The sequence below is a fragment of the Natator depressus genome, chromosome 2, assembly GCF_965152275.1.
Source record: "Natator depressus isolate rNatDep1 chromosome 2, rNatDep2.hap1, whole genome shotgun sequence".
NCBI lineage: Eukaryota > Metazoa > Chordata > Testudines > Cheloniidae > Natator > Natator depressus.
The window spans coordinates 62,041,468-62,067,661 of NC_134235.1; the positions used below are offsets into that span (position 1 = coordinate 62,041,468).

At 39.0% G+C, this 26,194-nt stretch overlaps 1 protein-coding gene across 1 annotated transcript in view; it reads right to left on the minus strand.

Moving 5' to 3' along the window:
• Positions 1-19,266: 19,266 nt before the first annotated feature.
• The window catches only part of YTHDF3 (YTH N6-methyladenosine RNA binding protein F3), a 40,213-nt gene continuing 33,285 nt past the window's right edge, over positions 19,267-26,194 (minus strand). Inside the window, exon 5 of the mRNA XM_074943070.1 lies at positions 19,267-20,991. Coding sequence (XP_074799171.1) covers positions 20,968-20,991 — 24 coding nt within the window. The 3' untranslated portion in view covers positions 19,267-20,967. The remainder of the gene's footprint in view (positions 20,992-26,194) is intronic.

A 26,194-nucleotide genomic window follows, 5' to 3' on the forward strand; every position in this document is an offset into this window, starting at 1 on the left:
GACAAACAGTCAAAGGGTCAGGGAAAGTAGCATAACAATCTATGAATTTAACCAAAGGGATGATTGGTTGTCTTGATAATACAAGGTTTTTTTAAAAATTAAATGTAATCTATCCTTGATGGCCCCTCAAACTTGTTGCAATAGTTCCAATGTAGAATGCTCAAAAAGAAAAAGGAGTAACACGGCTGCTAGTCTGAAACCTGTCAAGGTAGAATGCTGTAGATTGCTTCTAGACTCCGATACCTAAAGCATTTAGCTATCAAATGGAATTAGCTTGTTATAAGTCTGAACTATAGTATTTTTCTGTCTCATGCCCACATCAAGAAAAAGGCAAGCCCTGCAAGATTCCAAGACTATTTCTATGTAGAAACCAACTGCCGAGAGGGAAAATATAAATCAAGTCTCAGTGGCTCCCTCTGCTGTTACATTCTTAGCAGTTTCATTATAATTTGAACTTTTTCACCAGCATTTGACATTATTATACATCATAAAGCGCACAAACTTTGGAGAGTGGATAGTCAAATACAGGTGAGCCACAGGTAACCCTGTAGTGCAATTGTGGTCAGTTAAATAGCAGTTTGCCAGGGTTAAGCCTTCTTTTATGTTTATTCAGGGCTTAGCACAAGGTGAGTGCTACTATCAAACAACAAAGGCTACATTTAATATCTGTGCAAAACTAGCACTTTCTTATTCAGCATCTCAGCACTTTGTAGAGAAAGTCACATTTATTTGCTGATAAAAACATGTTTTCACCACTTGCAAAGGCAAAACTGTTCTGGGAGAATGAGCTGTAACCTACTTCATCTTTTGAAACCAACGGACAGAGTATCCAAACAAGTCTTAAAGAATACATTTTAAAAACAAGTGATGGGCCATGTCTATGGCACCTTTTATACATTAAAAAAAATAAAACAGAAAACAAAAAATTAAGTGAGCTAGAGACCCAAGCATTGCAAAGTCCTTGTCCCATGCCTTGTCAAGCCAAGGCAACAGAGGTGCAAGAGCTCCACGCTGTATCTCTCATACAGGTGAGTGCTGAAGAGTAACAGCATCAAGGTGTCTAGCCGAATAGCCTGTAATGACATTTTTAGTACATTTTCACTTGCACCTGCTGTCAAGGCAGATTCCCCATTCTGGCACTCTGAGTGCAGAAGGTAGGAGCCCACAAAGATTCTAAAAATTAATACTGGCCACTCCAGGCTTGTATTAAACTCCCAAGGTCACGGTTTCGCTCTGACCTTGGATGGGTAGATGCTGCCACCACCCAAGTGCAAAAAACCCCTTGGGACCCAGAAAAGCGCACTTGGGTAGTCCTGCCTGTGGGGTACCTTTCTCTCTCTCACACACACACACACACACACACACACACACCCACCCCTCCCCCTTCTGGGGAAGAGCTGAGAAAGAAAACAAAGGAAATTAGCTGTTGCCCCAGCAAATTAAACATGTACAAACCCCCTTCATTTATCACACCTGCACATGTGTGCATGTGTATGGTTGGTCCATAACCCCCCTATTGTCCACCAGAAGTATGTCTGAAGGTGAGTACAGGGGGAGGAAGCTAGTACACCTGAGGGGTGTGTGCAAGTACATTCTTTAGTTTGTGGCACAGCCCAAACCCATGCCAGTTTGCAGTGTGACTAGGGGTAAGGGGCACATACCAGATCTGGAGTTTCACTAGTCCTCCACCCCAGGTCCCACAAGGAACTGAACGCTTTTCTTCCAGACCCTTAACCTAATGTATAAAGGACCATCTGCCGCATTGTCGCCAGTAGTGGTAAGCTGCGCTGACCACATCAGAACAGCTTCCTGTTGCACTCTTCTGATCAGGACAGGTGAACAGTTGTCTAAGACAGGTTTCAGAGTAGCAGCCGTGTTAGTCTGTATTTGCAAAAAGAAAAGGAGGACTTGTGGCACCTTAGAGATTAACCAATTTATTTGAGCATAAGCTTTCGTGGCCGATGAAGTGAGCTGTAGCTCACGAAAGCTTATGCTCAAATAAATTGGTTAATCTCTAAGGTGCCACAAGTCCTCCTTTTCTAGTTGTCTAAGAGTAGCTGTCTGGTCCGCCGACCACATGCACGTGCTGATCAATGTGTGGGCCAAATACACCACCTTCCAGGAGTTCTCCTGGAGTGGCAGGAACATTTACCTCTACCAGGAAATTTTACACACTCTGGGAGCAGGAGGGCATTGAATGCCAGGGACACACCAAGCACTTGAGACTCCTGCACAGGAAGGCCAAAGACTCAAACAGTCACTCCCAGAGGGCATGTTGTACATGCCCATTTTGTGAGGAGCTCAACAAGTGCTCTCAATACCGAGCTGGAAGTGGCTCATGCCACTCTCCTGCACCCTGCCAGCCTCCTTCCCCAACAGGTCATTGATAAGGGCCTGGGTGAGGAGACCACAGGGATACGGAGGCTGTCCTGGAGGACATGGAGAATGTGATTCTGCATCTCTGCCCAGAGAAACAGGTTGAGGAAGCCCCTGTGACAAAGCTGAGGCAGACTCCAAGCCAGGGCAGGAACCAGAACCCCAAGCTGGTAAATTACAATGGAGTCCCGCCCTGCCCACCGCTATCCCTTCTTGCTCTGGTGCTACATTCCTGCTGTATCTCTGAGTCTGAACTGCAGTGCTGAAGCCACATTATCATGCCCCATCCCCTTACCGAACTCTGACAGCTTCCCCCAAGTCCTTTCCATCCAGACCCCTCTCCACTCCACCCCAAAATGATCCACAGGCAAGATACTTATAAATCAGTGATTTCTGATGAACCACTGTTATGCATTTAGCCAACGCCAGAGATCTTAAAAACACATTAAGGAAAATGATCATGCCCCTGTGTCTGTGCATTTCTTGGGAGGAATCAGGCTCTGATGGTCCCAGGGCTGTGGGGCCTCGGAGACGGGAGAGGGTGGATTAAAAAGGTCCTGGTTAGGGATGGGACAATTAGATAACCAATTCTAAGTTTTTTCTACAAAGTTGGTAATAGCTGTCTTTTGTCCCTGGGAAGATTACACAGTTTCAATGCTTCTCCCACCCTCACCCCCAATGGAAGCTGTGCAGAACAGTGATGGTGAGGAAGACGGATTGAGGCTGGGGTTAAGTCTGTGAAGAAGCAGGGAAGAGAACTGTCATAGGAGATGTTGGCTGTCTGAGGAAAAAGTTAGTCAGCAGTCTTTTTGCCCTTGGGAGTTTACGAATTTTTTTCTGTCCCTGACCCCCTCTCCGCACTGAGCTGTGCTGCACAAGCTGGAAAAAAATGAGGGTAGGAGAAGAATCTGGTTTGGTGGTCGGATAAACACAACGTGATGTCCCTTTGCAATGGAGAAGAGAGGGGCTTGTGTTGCTGATCTTGGCCTGTCTGTAAAGAAGGAATTGCAAACTGACAACATAACTGAACTTATGGGGGATGGATAGTTCCTTCCAGGGGTTTTCTTACCATTACTACTTCCTCACGGGCTATAAAAGTTATCTGAGAACCAAGGATAGTCTAAGTGTCGCATCCCTGGAATGCTGAAAAGTACCAAAATTGTGGCCTTCAACAGCAATATTATGTGGGGGAATTTCTCAGCTTCTTCCCAAGGGGAAAATTATTATATATATATATATATATATATATAAATGCTACCCTGGTCTTTGAATTGGCAGAACCTTTGGATCTGAAGAGAGAAAGCATTCCACAAGGAGGGCTGGAATAGCACTTTAGAGACAGCAGAGGCAAAAGGAAAAAGACCCTGGACGAGCTGTTCATAACCTCTAACCACCCCCCGGGACCCCACCTGCTATCCAACCCCTCCCCTGCACCCTATCCACGCCCCCTGACAGGCCCTCCAGGACTCCCATGCCTATCCAACCCCCCCGTTCCCCGTCCCCTGACAACCACTCCCTGAATCCTCAACCCATCCAACCGCCCCCTCACTGCCCCCAGGACCTCCTGCCCCTTACCCCCCCTCCATGCCCCACCCCGCCCCCTTAGCATGCCGCTCAGAGCGGCAGGAGTTCAAAGCCCCGCTGGAGCTAGCCACGCCGCCATGCTGCCCAGCAGGAGTGGTGGGCCAGAGTGCTGGCGGCACGGCAACCTGAGGCTGCAGGGAAAGGGGGACGGTCCTGAAGGCCGGATGTGGCCAACCTCTGCCCTAAACCTTGCACAGGAGAGATCCCTGGTTTTCCCCAAAAGTAATTTTCACTGATTATACAAACAGCATTTGCCAATACAGGCATTCACCGTATCTGTACCCTGTAAGCTGATGACATTCAAGATCAGCTGTCTTTGATGCGTCAGAAAATTCTGCCCAAATTTTATCATCTTCTCCACTGCATAACCATGTGTCCTGCAATAAGGAGTAGGAGCAGAATCTTATTGCTTCACGTTTCCCACCCACTTTTGCAGGGAACGAGGACCGACATGATGAAGAACCTCCATTGGACAAATCTGTCAAGGTGGGGGACAGTAACAGCACTACACAGCAAAGCAAATCCTAGAGTGCCTCTGTGCGGCAAATACTGTCTCCCCGGGATACTGCCCCTGAAATAGCAGCACTAACATCGCATAGCGGCCACAGTGTGGACTTGCAGGTATAAGCCTATGCATAGCTTTATAGTTGTGTCCAGAACAGCATAATGGGGACACTCAGCATGTATATAGGGAGCAGGTGTGAGCATGTACACGGTCCAGTATGCACACCAGCATAGATATAGCCTTTGACTCTCAATATTAGCACTTTAAGGAGCTTAGTGCCAACTACGCAATTAGGGGGTTGATCCAAAGTTTCCATTGGACTTCAGTAGTTTTAGGACCAGGCTCTAGGGGAACAGTAGTGAGAAACAACATTTACCCCCTACCTCCCAAACTGGATCTGGAGAGGGAATTTTTGACAGCACAATGACTATTATGCCTAGGATTTTTAGAACACACCATCCTTTACAACAGGTTCATTTCCATCAATAACTGAGAAACGGGACACAGCTGTTCGTAAGAACAAGCAACACAGTCATTTACAGTGCTCACCCCAAACATGACAGCATCACTCTTGCAAGATGCGCTGCAAGGATCATTACTGCAGAACACAGGAGTACTTGGTTAATAAGGATGCCTCAGCTTCATGAAACCATCCGAGACATATTTCAGAAGTTCAGTGACATTTAAGAGGGTCCTCATTTAGTGAGTGTAGCACTTCCTACATGAGCAACACTCCCCTGACCTTGACAATGCTGAAGGAAAATCCTTTGCTTATCGACACATTCTACTAATACTTCCTCAAAGCATATTTGGTTCCCGAGGTTAATGGAGTAAGTGTAGTGAATATTTCCATACCAGTCAGAGTCTGTCTCATCAGTTACCTCTGCCTGCTTTTTGCTCATCACCTGACACCACCCAACTAGAGACTATATTTACTCCATGAATACTGTAATGTTTCTCATGCTTCTAAATAAAGCAACTTCTGTCACATCCAAAAGACAAGCATCTTTCTTCTGTGTTCCTGTTCATTTTCTTGGCCAGTGTAGCATCCTTTGCAAGTACACAGCTATATACATTTGAACAGGCCAACATCTCAACAACCTGATGAGGAAATTGTGAACTAGTGGCTGCTCCACACATACCCATATTCCACAGGCATGAGCTTTATCGTTTTGCATGAACTCAAATCTGATACAAGAGGGTTTAGCTCCATTAGAGACCATAGTGTGACACCCCTTACACTAGGTTTGAATTTTGCCTAATGACACTCTCTTTCCTGGACATCTTCCTCAAGAAGTCAACAACAAACATGTTTCCACGCTTAGCGCATCCTTGGCTTAGCAAAATACTCTTTGGGTTTTTCTTTATCCCTTTAAAGATCTGAATTCTTCCTTTCGTTCCCTCCATTCATCTTTGGTACAGTGAGAAATAATTTCTCAATATGCAAATCAATTTACATATAGCCAGTCACACCCAATTTATTTTATCTCCTCTCCAGTTTATTTTTAGCAACTACTTTTTCTTTAAATAAAAAACAAAAATCTCACAAAATATTGCAAACTGAGGGCATTTTCCTCTTTTAGGAAATGTTTTTCATAGGAAATGGCTTTTCTTTGTAGTCTTACTGGTTCATGTGTATGGATTGAATTCTACCAGAAAAAAAATCCAGATAAGTACATGGCCAGAATTCTAGTTCTTTCTTGGACTGGATGTTCCCAATCTCGGACAAAGGAGGTTTATGGGAGACTTAAAGAGAAACGGAAGTTAAGGGTGTTTCATCAATATTAATGTGTTCCTATACTTAAAAAAATATATAAAGATATATACTAATCCCCCATATTCCTAATGGTGCAGGATTGTATGTCAGAAGGACCAGGGCAGTGAACTTCCTGAGGGCTTTCACCACCAGAGTATCTACGTGCCTTTCAAACCTTGACGAATCTCTCTTAAACACCCCAGTGAGATCAGGAAATATCTCCATTTTACGGACGTGAAACTGAGGCACGGAAATTGACTAATTTGCCCAGTCATACAGGAAGGGGGTGGCAGAGGCAGGAATAGGACTCACATTTCCTGAGCCCCAGTCCATAGCCACAAGATTATTCTTCCTCTTCCAGCAGAAACTGGCTTCTTCTGCAATGACTGATGCAGGATACTTTGGACACCAAATCTATTCACTACACCACAACCATAACTTATGCACTGCCCTACATATGCACTGAATGAAGCAGGTACCCTTTGCAGAACAAAACCAAAACAAAAAACTGTAATCAAGCTACCCACTACCCAAAACAAGTCCACTGAGCCCCAGTGACTCCTGAGCAACTCTGAAGTATGCCAACACTGAGTATCACATGACCAGAGAGCTGCAACTAGGCCAGGGTTATAAGCTTTTAAATCAAGGATGAACTATTTGAACTGTATACAAATCAAGTGCCTGATGGTCTCTGGTGCATCACTACATCTGCATACTAAAGTATAATCCAAATACACATCTTCAAAGGGAGGGGGAGAAAAAGCTGAATCCTTCGCACTGGCAGCAAGAGCTTGTAGCTCATTCTGTGTTCCAGGGGCTCTCAATTGCAGATCCAGTCACTCTCTCCTCATAAAAAGGACAGGAGTACTTGTGGCACCTTAGAGACTAACAAATTTATTAGAGCATAAGCTTTCGTGAGCTACAGCTCACTTCATCAGATGCATGTAGCTCACGAAAGCTTACGCTCTAACAAATTTGTTAGTCTCTAAGGTGCCACAAGTACGCCTTTTCTTTTTACGGATACAGACTAACACGGCTGCTACTCTGAAATCTCTCCTCATATTTATATTCCAGTCTTCAGTTATGTCAGAATCTTCATGCACACTGGCATAAACACTAGGGAAACTCCACAGCACAGAGAAGTGTGAGTGGAGCAGCAGCAGGACAGGCTAAGGTCTACTGAGCCCTACGTTGCCTATGGAAGGAGTGGGTTAGCCAGTTTATCCCACAACCAAGAGGATCTGACAATGCACCTAACACCTCCACCTTTCATTAGGGCATTTATTCAGCGTTCAGCTAAGGTTACATGGCAGAGTTTACAAGTTATATAGGTGTGAAAACTTTTTCTGATATAAAAATGTCCTTTTCAGTTTAACTTAAACCATGTCTGAAATATAAGCTAGACCAAAAAAGCCACTCTCATTCCAGTGAGTGTGTTAGGGAGCAGGGGAAGAGATGTGGTCTCCTAGTAAAATAAGGTGTGGATTTAAACTGATAGTTATATCAATAAAAAACCCACTTTAGGCCTTGTCTGCATGCTAATATCAAGGAGCACACAAGTCTGACTACAGAAACATAGCATCTGTCCCATCCTCTCCAATAATCTATTTTTGCTTCCTGGAAAATATGGCTGCTGTACTCCAGTATTTGTATTGTAGAATATACTTTCTCTAATACTTAAATAGTAATTGTTCAGCTAAAAGTAAAGTAAAGTATTCAACTGTCATATGGGAATAGTCCTTTATGTTACTTTCCATCCAAAGTGACAGGAATACAGTCCAAGAGATCAATAATTCCTGAAGGTAAAATAGCAGATTTAATAAATCTGAAATCAATAATTAAGCCAAACTCAAGCACATTATGTCCCTGTGAAGAGAAAAACAGTTGATCCAGTGGGAGTATCTTCCTCCATAAAACTACTATATTTAAAGATACTGTAGGTAGTTTCAGTTTGCTTTCTCTGGGGAAGGATGCCAAATGTTGTATTTAAAGACTAAAAGTTTGACTCACATTCTCTCCAATGGTAACCAATACCTGCAGCTCTAGAATTGTGTCAGTGCTAGAAAGACACTGTGGAAAGTCTGAGGAACTCCGGTTTGGAGCATACATTTCCCTTAATATATTCCTGTTTATACAAAAAAGACCTCGTTGAAACCTCCTACATGTGGAGTCTATATTTTCTTAGGTAGAACATGTATCATTTACTGACGTGCTCACCTGGTTTGGTTAGTTTCTTGGGGAAATAAAACTCAAGAAACTTATTTCTTTTTGGAATGTTCCCCATATCCTCATGCCATTGCAACGTCCAACTGAGTTAATTGTTCTATCTGAAGACACTGAGATGATCAATAAAGGCATAAAGTTGTGTTCTAGAATTTTCCTTCTTTTAAGTGAATTGTGGAGCCTATTCAAATTCCTTATAAATGTACGCATCACTTGCTCTTCATTTTATTACCTCAGTTTTACTTCATTTAGATTAAAAATGCAGTTAACAAATACTGTTGTAAGCAGCACAAAGATAAACAAGGTTGCCACACATGCACTGTTGATGAGCCTCACTACCAATAAATGCCTTTTATACCCAGTTATCTCATCCTTGTATAAACTATTTCATGATCTATTTTCCTTATGCAATTATTCTAAAGGTTAATAAGACTAGCAGGGGAACATGAGGAATTGAATTGGAAAGAGGAAAAAAGCTTTGTTGTAAACTAGAAAGAGGGACAGAAGCTAAGTTTACACCCATTGGTAGTGAGAAATTATTGCAAACTCCTGCCCAAGTAAGATTAGGTACATGTGTAAGGGGCTGCAAGATGCAGGTTTATGGTTAGAAGAAATGTCCATCACTATTTTTGCTGTGCTTTTTAAAACAATAAAAAAGCATTTGAATGGCAGTAGCTCATAGCAGCATCAGTCATGGATCAGGGCTCAGCTGGGCTAGGCACTGTACAAACATAACAAAGATGGCCCCTGCCCTGAAGAGTTTATAATCCAAGATATGTTTAGCACTTGACTAATGTAATCATTTAAATTAATGCACAGAGAAAGTACACATTCATAAGTGATGAGGAAAAGGGGTTAGCTTAATGTTCATTGACTAGTTTAGAGAAATTCATATTCAACTAAATAATGAGTAAAACTTCTTTATGGAAAGGCTCTCAAGCTGGTAAAGAGCAATGGATTCAGTATTTTTATACATTACATGTATATTTTGTAAGAATTTTCTATAGTTTAATCATTGTGAGAGTCAATATATTTGAAAGGGTTCTGTCAGGTTAATTAAAAAAATGTTTCTGGGTTACACCTTAGAAGTAAACATTGTGAAGTATCGTCTCACATTCTCCTCCAGCCCCACTCACCAGTTTCTCAGCTTAGGCAATAGAAACTAGTCAGCTTCATTTTTATTTATAGTCCCAATTTAAATTTTTAGGATCTCATGCATTTACACAATCCTATCAAAACTGTTGCAAAATATTAGTTTAACTGCAATTTAAATTTTAGAACAATGCAAACATTTCTATTTTTCTTGATTTTGCAGAAATTTATTTGTGCATAGAATAAGTTTTGGTCCATATTTCACCACACACTATTGCTTTAAACAACTATATCACTGATTATATAGGCTACATACTGTGATGAGATTAAACAGTCTTTATTATATATTTATGAACATTTGTGGTGTTACTTATCAATTAAATGAACATAATAATTTGATTAATTTTGCCTTTTTCCTTGTTCAACTGCCCATGAAAACATCAGAAAATTCTCAAATCTATTAATTTATGATGATTTATCTCGTTCTGTAGATTCTATTGATTACAAATATCACAAATATACAGACACCAATCCTGGCTTTATGAGGTCTGACTGCACAGAGTTGCAGAAATGAGAGCACAGATTGCAATATTAACTGTTTGCACTGTTGGCTATTTATGGAAATCAATTTAGAAAATTTACACTACTACTTGGAAGTCACAAACATTTGTGCATTCAAGTGAATGATATGCATTTTGTGATATTCAAATGAGTAAAGTTTGGCCATTCAAATGTTTGCAGGAACAAATACATTTTAAAAACTGAGTCTACGTTGCCTTTAAAACTTAAAAAATGAATATTGGGGCAATTTTCCACTATTTGCTCACTGCTGCATTAAGATATAGTTCACATTGAATAACTTGACAGTACAATATATAGTACAATAAGCGCAAATGTAATCCCTGTTCTGTTGTATCTGTTCTGACCATTTCAGTGACATAACACATTATTCCAGTGCTCTTTTTGGACACTGGTCAAATTTGGTCCCAAGTTTTGGATTTGTAAATACTGTATCTTTACACATGCCCCCCAGAAATGCAAGCTAAAAACTGTGTGATGTGCTGGATCAGATGAAAATATACTCATTCAGAATCAGATCTCTCAATTACCATTTTCTTTTAATCAAATAGATTAAGTCCTTACTCTCCCACTTTTGCTTCATAACAATGAGTCTCCATTACTTTGCTCTTTTCATTGAGCTGAGAATTATGGCTAGCTGAAGAGAATGTGCATAATATTGTGCTGTGGTCAGCTCCCTGGGAGTCCTTCCCTCAGTACAGAGTTTTGTTTTTTGAAGCAAAATTAATCCTCCTCTTCAGTAATTAAGAGGTCTCTCCTGCAGACAGAAAAGGGTAATGTGAATAAGACCCCAAACTGGAACACAGAAGACCTGGGTTCAGTTTCTGGGTTTGTCTGTAGAACAGGAATAATACTCTACTCCCACTCTGACTCTTGTCTAAATTAAAAGATACTCATTTCAAGTCCACAAATTGCATTGGCTTGAAGAGCTAGCTCAGTTACCACCCCAGCCCTAGGAACTGAAGGCAATTGCCCTCTGTATGTTCCATCATTGACTCACGTTCAGCTGTCCTCCTGCTCTTTTGAAGAGAACCAACTTAGGTCAAAAATTCACATTTCCCAAGTAGATGCTGCCTCATTTTAGGCAAGCCGGGACATGACAAACTATCATCATGATAGGTTTCAAGTAGCAGCCGTGTTAGTCAGTATCCACAAAAAGAAGAGGAGGAATGAAGTGAAGAGCATGAAGTGAGCTGTAGCTCACGAAAGCTTATGCTCAAATAAATGTGTAAGTCTCTAAGGTGCCACAAGTCCTCCTTTTCTTATTATCATGATAACACCCATTTTTGTTATTCTCAAACATCCTGTTTTTCTTGATCTTTTTAAACTATTAATAGTGGTTCTTCATGGGAAAAAACTCAAGGGAAAATTAAGCTCCTCCCCCTACTGACATTACTGTTATCAGTAGACCAAGCAAATATGAATAGCATTCCTATTGCACTCTTTTACTTATACATTGCTACATGGTCTTAGTTAAAGGTGTTGTCTCCCACCACAGTGTCTGGGGGAGAAGAAAAACAGACAAAACCCAGATTATAGCCAGTGATTAAGCGTCCATGGAGTTTGTGATGTCACCTCACAGAAAACCAAGGTACATAAATGGCTGAGTGCAAAAGGATACATGTCCAAAAGGCAAGCTTCAAGAGGAAAAGAAAAGGAAATGTTAAAAAAAGAATTGTTAGGACTCAAAATATTATATGCTAACATCTGAGGGCTGATCAAGAAATTCTGAAAGTTTTAAGGATCTCTCTCACCAAACTACATATTAGGACGGGGATGGATGCGCGTGCGCGCACACACACCCTTTTATCCCAAAAACATATGTACCAGTTACGCTATCCATACTTGATACATGTGATTTGTGATAAAAGGGCCAAGTTGCACGTGTCCCCTAATACACAGTGCACAAGATTTAAGGGTCTATCTCAGCAAAGACTGAAGAAAAAAAAAATTTGATTCCAATTTTTTTGCATGCATCTTGTTGATTGGATTCTCTGATTATTTTGTCAGTTGTTTCCACATAGGCTGTACTGTAGCTGGACAATGGTAGTAGTCTTTCAAGAGCTAGTATTTCATGTTCCTAGCATTAGAAATAATCGAAGCATTAGGTCATTTCTCAAAAGGTCCATTACACAGTAACTAGTTACTACTGCCCATTAGGATTATTTTGTAAGTCACTGGCAGTGTCGTATCAAAAGCTTATTTAACGTTATCTTTTTTGCTCTTCCTCCTGCCTGCCTTAAGTTTCTGTCTCTGGGTGACTGGGGTGTGGGGTTTGGAGGGAAGTTTATAAGATAAAACATGGGAAAAAAAGCTTAGAACCCTGATCTCTCCTCTTCCAATTTGAGCATTCATTCTAGTTTTTTGCTTCTCTATTTTTGTAGCTTTCAGTTCAGGTATTACTGGCTTGAATTATAAACAACTTGGCTCCAGACTGAAGTAATATGTCCACAAAATGCATAGTAAAAGATTGCATGGTACATAGGGAGAGAATTTTCTTATTTTTTATCCTGGCCTTGGATGGTTACTTTTCTGTTCCTTGCAGGTGCACTAATCACAAAATTCCATCAGTTTTTCTTCCTTCTTGGACCCACAACCTGCTCCAACCTGATAATCAGACAGCTGATTGTTGATTTTTACTTGGCATAAGTGTGATCAATGCAACTGCAAGGAAGAGGAGAAAAATTAAAAGCCGAGAAACAAAAAAGGTTAAAAAAAATCATGAGTGCCCTTTCATATGAGGGAGATCAGATGCATATAGAAATAAATTTATTGGGTATATATGTTATCTGAAATCATTCAACATTACTGCCAATTTTAAAAAGTTTACTCTACAGAAAGCTACCAATGTCCAAAAGCAGTTCCACCAAGGAGTCTCTAATATAAACAATGCAGGAGTGTGGTAACTGTTTAAAGGGAAAAGAACAATGAGCATGTTTTTTTAAACAAAGGCACAGACCCAAAAATGTAGCATAATGAAAGCTAACTAAAACCTGCAATTCTTACACCACTGTCATGCAGTCAAGGTGTGGTCAAACTACAGTTTAGCAAAGAAACTTACAATTTTTTTTTAAATACCAGTAATACAGCAGAAGTTACCCAAGCGTACACCAATATCTTATTTCTAATCGATTTAGTATTAAACAAGGCACAGCTGATGACAGAATTGTGTCTGGTGAACTATATGAAACAAGAAAGCATATTGGTCTTGTTAACTATTAAGATGAATATCAACCCTCAGTACCTGAACTGATTTATCAGATAAATGCCTAGTAATATGACCAATGTAATCCTGGGATATTAGAATAATCATTGACCTTAAGACTTAATGAAGGACTTCAGTAAACTGTGATATCTACAAATACAAATTAGAGACTCATTAAGGGCCAAATGATGAATGCAAATAATCTTCAAGGCTTTTGTACAAATAAGGTTATTTTGAAAAATATAAAAAAAAGAGATAGGCACTTTAAGTGACCTGAATTGCATGATGCTGATTCAAGCCTAGAAGGGACAATATCTTATCAACAGTGAAAGAAATCTCGGTAAAACTGAAGTTAAAAGTGACCAAATTAGGAATTTACAGTACAGGTACTAAGTACCTGCACACCTGCTCATCATCCATACCAGTTCTTTACTCAGAAGGAATTCCCAGCGTCCATAAGTGAATTATTGAACCATTAAAGAGCGTCTCACAGTATATCACTCTCCGCTACCATTACTCTCCTTTGTACTATAACGTTTTTGGTTTTCTGTTATTCCAGTATCTCATCCTCTTCCTGTTCCTGTCCCAGCCTTTGATTTTGTAACTCAGGTTTTCCAAGAAGCTATCAATACTCACCAGTAATCTGCAAAGTCAGACACCGTATTTATTATTATTAATATTAATATTCAAAATAAGCATAGATTTAAAGAACTTAAAAGTTTCTCTGCATCATTCTGCTAGCCATTCAGCACGATCACATTAACTTCTTCCTAGTAAACATTGGAGGAAAATTCATATAACTTAAAGATCTTGCATTACCATTAAATCTGAATTTGAATGGAACACAATTCAAGTTAAGAGCAATTTTTAACTTGAAGAAATTAAATGCACAATTTTACACATTTCCAGAAAAAAAAGCACTATCACGAGACCCAATGAGTATGTCATGAGAAAGAAGCTGTGAACCAGTTCAGCCTGTGGAAAGCAAATTGGCAAGGAAACCTGAAATCGGAAAAATCACATTAAGAATGTAATAGCAACAGCCTTCTAAAGGAGTAGGATTGATTTAACACATATTCCAGTCATGCAACACAAACAAACATCTGAATTATAACCAACTTATTTAACAATTCAGTAGCAGTTAGGAGATTCCAACCTTTTTTCTTCCATATCTAAAAACACTAAACATAACTATGTTGCTGCTTCTCAGAGCAGCTGCAATACTCAGATGGTATTGAACAGCAACGACATATACAAATGTCTGCAAAGCAGATGTTTTATACAGTTGGGAAACTAGAAACTAAAATCCTCCTTTTCCTGCCCTTTTGCTGAAATGCTAATCACTAAGGTTTGAAAACAGACTCAGCCTCCAAACCCCATTTTTGTTTGTTCAGAACTATTTGGGTTGAAACTTCATAAAAGGTGATTTTTTAAAAAAAAAAAGCAGTTAAAGAAATTCCCTGCAGCTATTTTCAAAACAAAGAAGGAAAAAGACTTACGTACTGACAATTCAATATTAAAATATAAGACTTCACAGGTAGTTTGTCCCTCAATGAGGAAGAGTTGCAGTGAATCTGAAAAACACTTAAGTTCCAAATTAAACAATTAAATTAGTTCAGGCAATGCGAAGTAACTGTTTCCCATTGCACAATTGCCTACAGAGCTATAGAATTGCACAGAAAGTTATGCAAGTGTTAACGTTTCCTAGATATGCCAGTGTGTCTACCAAGTGGGTGAATTTAAAACCAACCAAGTTGCAGAGTTCCACCGTGCTGCAGCTCAGGTCTTCCCTCCTCCTCCTCCTATTTGTTTATGTTGCTGAAAGGATACAAAATATGCCACTAATGCAACATTATGGCTATGTCTACACTTACAGCTGTGCCACTATAGCACCCTAGTGTAGAAGCTTCCTAATGCAACAGAAAGGCTTTTTCTGTTTGTAATTAAACCATCTCTTCAAGAGGCAGTAGCTAGGTCAACAGAGGTATTCTTCCATTAACCCAGCTGCATCTGCAATGGGGTCTTGGCTGACCTAAATATAGCACTTAAGGCATGAAATTTTTCACAGTCCTGGGCAACGTACCTAGGTCTAGCTAATTTTTAAGTGTACACCAGGCCAAAGACTGCAGTTGCAGGCACACACAAAGGAGGGTATGTAAACATTAAAAGTTCTAATCCTAGCATTAACTTACACACATCCATATTAAAAGGGACAACCAGAATTACACAATTCAATTTGGGTTTGGGAAAAAATTGTGTCCCCAAACCTCACCATAAAAACCACCATCTTCCTTTTTTTTTTTTTTTTTTTTAAAAGAAAAGCCAATGGAATTATATCCCTTCCCACCTTCCACATCAAAACACTGAGCGCCTGTTGAAACGGATGGACACTGTATGGTAATTTACACATGAGCCTGAGTTTATACACACAAAAGTTATGACAGGAATGCTTCTCTACCCACCTATCAGAAAACAAGTCCTGGGGAAAAAAGGAGGTGCTTCTGTACTGCTATGGATCTGGAAAAAAGCAGATTACACCAGGATCCCTCCACAAAAGGAATATGCAAAGAGCAGCTGGTAATCTTACCACACATCATGAATATAGCAGACGGTAGCCAGAGTTGTGCTTCTCTCATCAGATCCTAAACGAGGAGCAAACAAGGATATGAAGAGGAGCCCTCCTGCTCAGGAGTCCCCATTATCTGAAAGTGGGCTGGGGTGTGTGGGGGGGAAATGAGAAGCCTCTTACTGTCCCCCTCTTGCACATCTTATCTGGAAGGGGACCCACTTAACCCTGGGGATCCTCTTGGAATTAAATGCTTGAAGCCCCAGCCTGGGTGCTTCTGGCATGGCTGTGGCATGAGTGGCTTCTGATCGGGACAGGGGGAATCGGGTGAAGGAGAAATCCAATTAGTTTCTTGTTTGACTTTAGAGTAGCGATTAATGGCTGGGAGGAGGGTAATTCAAATTCTGGAAATATGAACACTTGGAGTTATTAATAAAATGTATTACTGTCCCAATGTTAGAGTGGAGTAGGGCCCCATTATGCTAGGCATTGTAGCATGTCACCAATATAAATCTGTTTCAGCATTTATATAATCTGGATAAAAACCAAACTATTCTCAAGGGCTGAAAACTGATACAGATTTGACAAATCTGTTTTGTTTCTGATACAGATTTAGCCAAAGTTCTCTCCTTATTCACGTTGTTAAAATGCATTTTGGGTGTAATTTATGTATAAAAACGTATAGCCTGTATAGCAATATAGGAATTTTAAAAGAAGCCAAAAACATTTATCTAAAATTCCTTATAACTCAGACAATTTTCCTCTTTTCTGGAATCTGATGATAAAGCAAATGTTGATATAAGGGAACACAATATAGTTCTATAAATCTGATAAAACTGAAATAGTCAGTCACGTCAACAGGTTCTCTTTATTGAAACCCTCACAAGGATTAAAAAGGACCAAATGGTGAGTTTTCATGCTAAACAGAAGCTCTCACCTAATTAACTGCAGTCTAATCCACATGAAGGAACAAACAAAATTCAAACACCCACGTTCTGCTATGAATGAAGTTAAATGAACCATTCTCCCTTAATCTTTTCCTTAATTTTTACCAGAAAAATAGATGAAGGATCTTTACATGGCAAAAGAATACACAAATGTTACTGAAAACAAGTGCCTCTCATTTCCTTAAAATGAAAATGGCAGCAAAATGAGTTGAAATGATGGAACTGCTTATATTGATTATTTTTCTAAAATTTTTCTAACAACCATTCCCCCCACCCCCCAATGAACAATGTTAGGTATTTGAATGCCTCTTCAATCTCAAGTATCCCTTTAAAAAAGTCAATGCTTCAAAAAACAAACCCCTTCCCCTCCCCCCACACAGGCCAGTTCTGCATTAGGTTTTCAAACTGTTAGCAACATCTGGAGAACCATTTAAACATCTTTCTTGCTGCAGAGGTATTAATTACTTTGAAAGCCTAGCCTAGACAGGACCAAAATAAGGCAGCTAGCACTGCATTGGAATTTACAAGGCAGTATTTATTTAACTAAATTTCTGCTGGGAAGGATCAACCAGCATCCATACATAGAGAAACATGGTACATTTTTGAATCATTTTTAACATTTGAAATGAGAATTTCCAACTATAAAAAAAGTAATCTCACGAAGGACTTTACAGGTAAGACTCGGTGAAAATGTCTCATCTTTATTATTTCAGTTATCTGCATTAGACCAACTCAATTTTTTGGTGCCACAGACCTGAGCTTTGAGATCAATTCTTTTTCCAATGAATTTTGGAAAAATTGCAGTCATGAATTCAGCAGGACGTCAGTGGTACAGGATCAAGCAGAAGAAGAGATTAGCTCTAAAAGGAGCAAACTTGTTTAAATGCAAAAATGTAATAAGTTACCAAAGGATATGCGGAAACCTAATGAGCTGAAATTTGCCTAAGTAATACTAGGTGAGAGTCTGTCCCAGTACAGAAGTCCCTCAAAGAAAAATAGTACCCATATTTTGTTAGGCCAGCAGCCTGGGAATTCAAGTGACAAGATGCATTTCTCATTAAAAAAAATTACAGTCAAGCAGCACTCAAAAGCTAAAGAATGGCAGAATTATGGCTACCCATGCAAACTTAATATGTCCCTCTTGTATGTATGTATTATGACAGTCTTTAGTTACACGATCACTTACTAGATTTTCTACCAGGAGCCTGACTTGATTTATCCTGGGTAACTATTTCAATATTTCATTCTCATTTTGTATGTGACCTTGTGCCTTACCTACTGCACACCATCCAAACCCTGCACTGACTACAGAATTAGTATTTTCTTCATGGGCTTTTCTGTGACACTCATCACGCATCTGAAAACTTATTTTAACAATACTCCAGTGAAATAGGGGATGACAAATCCTACCTTTGTATAGATTAACTTCTGTGCATCATTTCAAGGCCAAAAATGTCAAGTACTCACGAATTTTGTGTGTGCCCAATACCACTCAGGATCTGATTTTATAGAGTATTTAGTATTTTACAGCATTTTCTATACTTAAAGTATATTGATTTCAATTTTAGGTGTGAATGCTCAGGTCTCAATTTGGGCACCCAGAAAAGTTAAAACACAGTTAGCGGCCACCTCTGAAAAGTTTGTCTTAAGTGACTTGCCTAGCATCATACAGGAACTCTATAGCAACTACCTTAGCCAGAAGATCATTCTGTCTCATCCTGCAATCCCACGTCATTTTCTTCACATCTTTTAACTTCTGGAACAAATAAGGCATAGCCTCATTCACTACATACAACCTGCTTCGTTCTGTGCACTGAATTAGGCTGGGTTCTTGTGGGAAAAAATAGTATGTGATCATATAATTAAAGACTAACAAGGTATATATACACAGAATCTGAATTAAGAGTACACTAACAAACTTGATTCTGGCATTTCCTAATTTTCGAATGCTTGACTTGCAAACTTAACATTCTTTCACTGTAGTCCCCCTGTAATATCAAACATTGTTTTAAAAAGCAAAAGGAAAAACAAATTCCATGGTGTGGAAACATGTTGATGCCCACATGGGTCACCAGCAAGATTAGACCCTTTACACTCACAGCATCAATATCTGCCACTTAAGCGAATAGACTAGCTGGTAGGAGTGGTAGGCTATTTTCCTCTGTAGACTAGCCAGTAGAGAGAGAGAGACGAAACATTCTGCCACTATTTTATAGCTATTTGCTATACAATAAAGGAATGCTGGGAGTCCGGGACGCAGGGTTCCAAATCTAGGTCCTGAAGGGAATTGTGCTCAGTGGTTATAGGCCCTTCTACCACAGTCCCCTAGCATGTAATTCCATGCGACAAACACAGCTTGCCCCTTTCTGTCCACCCCCTTTGTTCCTGGCCCCTCCCCATACCCCATAGCATTTGAATCAAGCTGCTTCCTTCTTTACACTGCCAGGTGCTATTACCTTTTGAACTTTCAGAATACTGGGACAAGCTAACATTTGTATTCGTAACGCTTTATATCCCATGCTCCAGGGTACTGAATTAAATCTCCACCGAGGGACTGTAAAATGTTTTAAATCAATGGACAAAGAATACTGTATATTCGTTGTGTGTGTTGAAGAGAAAAAAGTAGTGCATATATAGTAAAATAGCCTATATTTAAAAAAGCTGTGCTTGTCCCTACATGTCAGAACTTAGCTGACTAGAAGCTGTTGTAAATGCAAGAGATTCCAAACACAATGTAAACATTTGTGTTGGATAATAAGACACACCAAAGGCATTCAAATCTGCAGTATTGCTATTTTAAGCTTTAACATATCTGTCTTCTACACTGCTGTTCTAAAAAAAGGAAACTATCTCTGGAATTTGTACAGACTGTTCAGTATTTTATGCAGTTCATACAGCCGCTTGACATTTTTGATCATACAAATTCTTCCATCAGGTAAAATTCATGTTACTAAGAAACAGGTTATTGTAAAAAATAATTTTCAAAAGGTAAATTAAAAATTTAGCACAGAAATATTCAGATTAATATAGTATCTTAAACACTTTGTTAGAGAGCTCTAGCCAGTAACAGGTACACATGGATGTGAACACAGACTTGATCCACTGAACAGTCTTTTTCCAAAAGTATTTTGAAGAGAGAATGCCTGAATACTGTGATAATAGGAGGAAAAAAGCTGAGAAACAGTATATGCTTGCTAAACAAGAATTATGTTTATTTAGCTAGTGAATCACCTAGAGGAGTAAATTTTCACTTCCATGATAGCAATCTGTCAGGCTTGCAAACACCCAGAAATAGGAATTAAAGGTTTTAAATGTAGTTATAAAGGTCATAAAAAGTCTGATTTAGACTGAGGTACATTTACTCAAAACTGAGATTCATTGAGTGGTAGCAAACAAACAGTTCCTCAGACAAATGCACTTTTTTCAGTATACATATTACAGAAAAAATAAAGAAGTGTGCATTAACCGGTGCTGTCCACCAAGCTGCATATTAATATTCTCTTACACCAAACAGTTTGAAACAAGGGAAATGTCATTCTAATATAATTTCATGTTACGTTTCATTTGGCTAAACTGCATCTTAAAGTTGCTTTGCCATATTAAAAGTTTACTACAATAATTTTCACATGAACATTTAGACTTGAGTTTTACTCCAGGACTAAATATGGCATGATTTTGCTTTTAATCTGTTGAATAGCTAAAAACTGACAATTAAAAAAAAACTACAACAAAGAAAAAATAAGTTGAAGCAATGTGAATCTCACATCATGGAATCACTTCTAATGGTTAATTGTTAGTATTTAACAAATTCAAAGAGTTAATGAATCCTTGCATTCCTTCCGGCTCCTGTGCCTTAGCTAGGATGCATAAATACAAAAGACAGCAGATACTGGTAAAAGCTTCAGGACAGAAAGTGCTTGACGAAGTTACAGTTCTCAAGTGTGTTTGGTGAGAGAGTATAAGGGCAGATGCACTGATGAGAACCATTACAAGAAGAGTCAATTTCGTGTTAAAGTGTTCAAAGATGTCACCTTAAGCAGAAAAAAAGCTTTAATAACGTCGTCTTAGACATATTAGGCATTTCCAGAGTCTACATCATTAGTGTTGTAATTCTAGCAGGACATCTCCATATAGTTATTGTTTGTTTCTATTTCTCTCCTGCAAAAAAAGGAAATAAAGTTAAAACAAGCATTTTCACATTAAATTCTTATATTCCCCCCTCATTAGAACAGTAATTATGTCACCTGTTAAGCATATCAACTTCCTTAAAGAATGCAGCATGTTTTAAAGGAAATCAAATCAATGTTCTGTATGTATTCAGGCAAGTGGAATGTTAAGTTCAGGATAACTTTTTTAAAGTACAGTGGAAATTAAAAGGCAAATCTGTTTAAATGACAATTAGCTGTTGAAAGGAACAGAACACCTCCCATGGTACATTAGGCACCATACTGGAGAAATATTTGCTTCCACTAAAAAGACATTCCAGTGAACGAAATGAACACAGTCGGGGGAGGGGCGGGGGGGCAGGCGCTATTCAGCATTCATGTAAGAAAAAAAATTACCCTAAATTTGCTGCCTACGTTGTCAGCAAAATACTAATTAAATATATAATCCAGAGTGTTTTACGTTTCCTTGAAGCGTTTTATTCCCTACAGTTCTGGAGTCTGGAATGTTACTGAGGTGACAGTCACCAGAGATTTCATCCAAAACCCATCAAAGTCAATGTGAATCTATTAACTTCACTGTGCTTTGGCTGAATTCTGTGCCACTACTGCTGCACATACTGTACCCCACCCCGCCCCCCCCCCCATGAAAACAGCTGTCACAATTAAGGTCCACATGCACCAATAAATGTAGATAAGAAGGAACGAACAGTAGAGAATGTTGGGACAAAACCTCTCTCCCAATTGTTTTTGCTATTAACAGGCAAAAAGGTGACTGGGAGACAAGTGATTGTGCAAAATACTGTCTGAGATCAGTGTGGTTTGAATTAGAAGAAAACCATCTGCTTAATTCCATCCCCTTAAGAGAAGGATTAAGTTCCAACAGAGGCAATATCAGATACAGAACTGATTTAAAATTATTAAAGCTAATGTTAAAATTATAGAATACACAGGTTGAGAAAAGAGCATCTGTACATCTGAGTATAGTGCTTAGATTATCCACAACATTTGTTTTTAAAAAAAGCCATGATACATAGAGTACATAATGAACAATAACCCCAATTTAGGTGAATATATTTAAGAATACAGTTTAGGTATTAGTAGCCAAGTATTCGAGTACATCACTCATGAGAAGCTGTAGATATATTTTGATTTCCACAACCAAATCTATCAATGAGTGGAGATTGTATTTTCTAAATGGACAACCTACCCTAATTCTCAATTACTGAGGGACAAGCTATCAGGGAAGTATTTCAGTTACTTTTATTACACTAGATGTTAGCAAAAAGTTATCACTAACAGGACCAAAATGAAGGAGATGCTATCCATTTAAAAGTTTAAAAATAGCTATTTGTGCAATATCTTGATACCAACTGATAATGTGAGACAAATCTGGAAAAGCTGTACGGGCAATATAAAACTATCAGGAAAACATCTCTCAATATCTGATAGCTTAACTTGTCAATTGTTCTGCATCTCTACCAGTTTATGACCAAAACTCTCCTTCCTCCCCTGGACTGGTATAGAAGGAATATATTTCATGTTCTCTATTTCTAACATTGTCCATGTCATGCTTTAATACATATAAACAGACATATATGCAAACACATATACTGATTCCCTTGGAAGGAAAGCTGTTAGAACTGCCAATAGGGAAGTTCTATTGTTTCAAATATATATTTCTTAGTGAGATGGGGTTGAATGAAGATTTCTTTTTACCTGGCGAGCAGAAGCAGCAATTGTTTTCTAGGACTGACATATCTGAGTGTTTGCATATACACCTATGTTTTTATAAGTGCATTACATAGTATAGTAATTCAGTGATATGTAGTGAAAGTATTTTCAACATTTTAAATACTCTTCTGGAAAAGTCCACGTACAGAAAGTCTTCTGCTGTAGTCACAGGTAATTTTCATTACAATTAAAAAGGAGACTAGATTGACTTTGCTACATGTTTCTGGTATTCAACAAAAAAGTAGCATGATGCTAGGATGAGATAAAGAACCTTTTACATCTGAAGAATGATTGTCACGTAACATGCTGAAGCTACACAGTGTTCCCTCACTGTTCATATTAGGCAGGAAAGAACAGACGATTCTGAATGAATGCTTCCAGGAAGACAGACTACAAGAAAGAAGGTACACAGTAGTCATATATGACTGAAGCTCTTCTTATTAAAAGTTCAGAGTATGGCTGAGGCCATAAACTGTTCTTTGTTGCAACACCTTTGCAGCAGCTCACAATGGTGGACAGTTAGACCCTCACCACTCAAAATACAACCACTACACACATTGGGCCAGATTCTGACCTCCAAATTGCCTGCTTCAAACTGCTTTTGCAGATTATTTGTATTACAATAGTGCCTGGAGTCCTTAAACAGGATCCCACTATGCTGGATGCGACACACAAAAAACCTACCCCAAAGAGCCTACAATCTAAACAAGCCTATTTTAAATAGTAGGAAAGGTATTTCTCTGTTTTCCATTTTTTCATCATTTTATTAGGACCAACTTTTTATAGCAAAAGAGTATTTCATTGCATTAAAACCTTCAAAGGAAAGGATTTTTTAAAATGGGAAATTAATGAACCACTCATGTGCATTTCTCAGGTGGCTGAAGACCCTTGACCTTTGGCCTCATTTTCTCACTGTAAAGGCATGCAAAAATAGCCTACTAACGCACATTTTGTCACAGCTTATCAGTAGAAGACCTCCTCCACTGAAAGATGCAATATTGTAATGTGAAGCAGTGAAAAAGAGCACAAGACCAAATGATTTCAATTTAGGAAAGGTTTTGTTTTTAAACAATACTGCATTTCTGAAATACTTTACATTATACTTGCAAATGTTGTGAAGAAAGAGCTAACTCATGGAAGTAACCTCAAGTATATATTTGCTATGAAGTGTCTCCCATTCCCACCCAACCCCCAACATATTAACCATAGAGACCATCCTGATGCTTATTTGCATTTTTATACATAGCTTCTGGACTCAAAACACTTAAATCAAACATTGCCCTTCATGTCCAAGAACTTTTTTCTTAAGAATAACCTAAAAAGTAATGTCACCCTGAAGATATTTGTTGATTTGAGAGACTGAAGTTAGGCATCTTCCAAACTTGTAAGTCTCAGGAAAATCAGTCTTCAATTCCATCAGAAAAAAGAGGATGTGGTCTTTAAAAACCCTCCTTCTCCACGCCCATACTACCTGCATATTTTCAATTCCTGAATGTACGCATGCACTCCACAAAGAGAGAAACAAACTTTACATTTTTGCTGCCTCGTAGATTGTAAATTTTGATCTCATTATGAAGTGCATAGAAGAATGTGTCTCAAATGCGTCTGAAATGGTCTTTAGTATGACAAGAAGAAAGAAAGAACAGAAAGACGTTTGTACACTATACTGCTTTCCCCCCCCCAAAAAAAACCACAAAGTAAAATTCCATTTAATATCAATTGCCTTCTCCCAACTTGACGGCCAGGCAGGAGGGAGAATCAAAATGGATATCCAGGTCCCAGGACAGTGTTTTGGTTCTCGAAGAGTGAAGACAGACCAAACAATGCAACACCTTTATCCCAGGCTTTCCACTATTAGAACAGAGCATCTTCCTTGGGATCATTTTCCAGTGTACAGTCTGAACTCCCTCCCAGTTCCCATTCATCTATATTCTTTTCTTTACTTCTCAAATTCTATCAGAATCCTTGCCAAATCTCACCTTGACACTCCAGGATAGGAAGTTCCTTCAATCAATTCAAGTTCTTTGCCAACGGACAACAATGCAGTCTGTTTCACTTTAGAATTTATCGCAAGCAGTGATGTTACTGGGCTTTGGGTGGAGTTTATTAACGGCATATGGAGAGTAATTAGCATTTGAATTAAAGCTACAGGAGAATGCAACAGCTGGTTAATGATAACTGCTAGCTATAGACCACATGGTGAGCAGATTTTGCTACACATACTAACAAAATAAAATCCCTTAAAGGGGATGAACCTGGAAAACACCCAGGCTTTGGAAATGCATGCATCAATCCAGAATATACGAACATGTGGAACTGATAATATACCAACTTATGTTCAGCTCTTCCATATTGCCTTATATTTCATGCAATTTCAGTTCTTTCTAAATTCAGGTACCAACTGAAGGACCACCAGATGAAAAACGCTCTACAGGAAATTACCCTCAGAATTATGAATTCAGTGATGTACCAAGAAGTTATTTTAGCTTCCCCCCTATTTTTCCAAAATCCATGAAAATGAGTAGCTGGTTTAACTTGAAACTGCTTTCCATTTTGAGATCAAAATAACCAATGAAAGAAATGGGCAATATAACTTTAAATGCACTTCTTAAATGGAAGGGGGAGGAAAAAAGTCAAAGGGTAATTTTGGATGAAAAAATTAAAGCAGCAGTCTGACAAAAAGCAACTGCAATGTAAACAGAACATTTTATTAGTTCAGGCCCAAAAAGATCTGTAAAAGTTCAAGAGGATGGGGGATTTGTAAAATCTATTAATGGAAATTGTGAGAATATATTTATAGAGCCCTGCAAATCTGCTGGTATCCACGGACTACGTTTGCAGATCGTGGATTGGATGTGGATACAAATTTAGTATCTGCGCAGGGTTCTATGCATTTAGTTTTTTAATCTGAATGTTTACCACACAGTGTGTTGGAAATGCAAGCAGTCACAACAGGCCTACACATAGAAGGCTTTGCTGGTATACTACACCAACAAAGTAGTGGAACAGCATCTATACCAGGGGCTTTTGCTGACAGCTATATCAATTATAAATCACCCCTTGTCACCCATAGCCAACACAGTCATGCCATCAAAAGTCTGTACGGTAGGCCTGGCCCCAGTGTGAGAGAACAAGGAAGTGAAACTGACCTGACTAATGAACAAAATGCAGAAATATAACAGACATTATTTACAATGTCACCTGAAAGTGAGAACAGGCATTCACAGGGTACTTCTGTAAATAAGAAGCAGGCAGCATTATCTCCAGTAAATGTAAACAAACGTGTTTGTCTTCATGACCGGCTGAACAAGAAGTAGGACTGAGTGAACCTATAGGCCCTAAAGTTTTACACTGTTGTGTTTTTGACTGCAGTTATATACAAAAAATTCTACATTTGTAAGTTGCACTTTCATGATAAAAAGATTGCAACTACTTTACTAGCATAAGATGAATTGAAAAATACT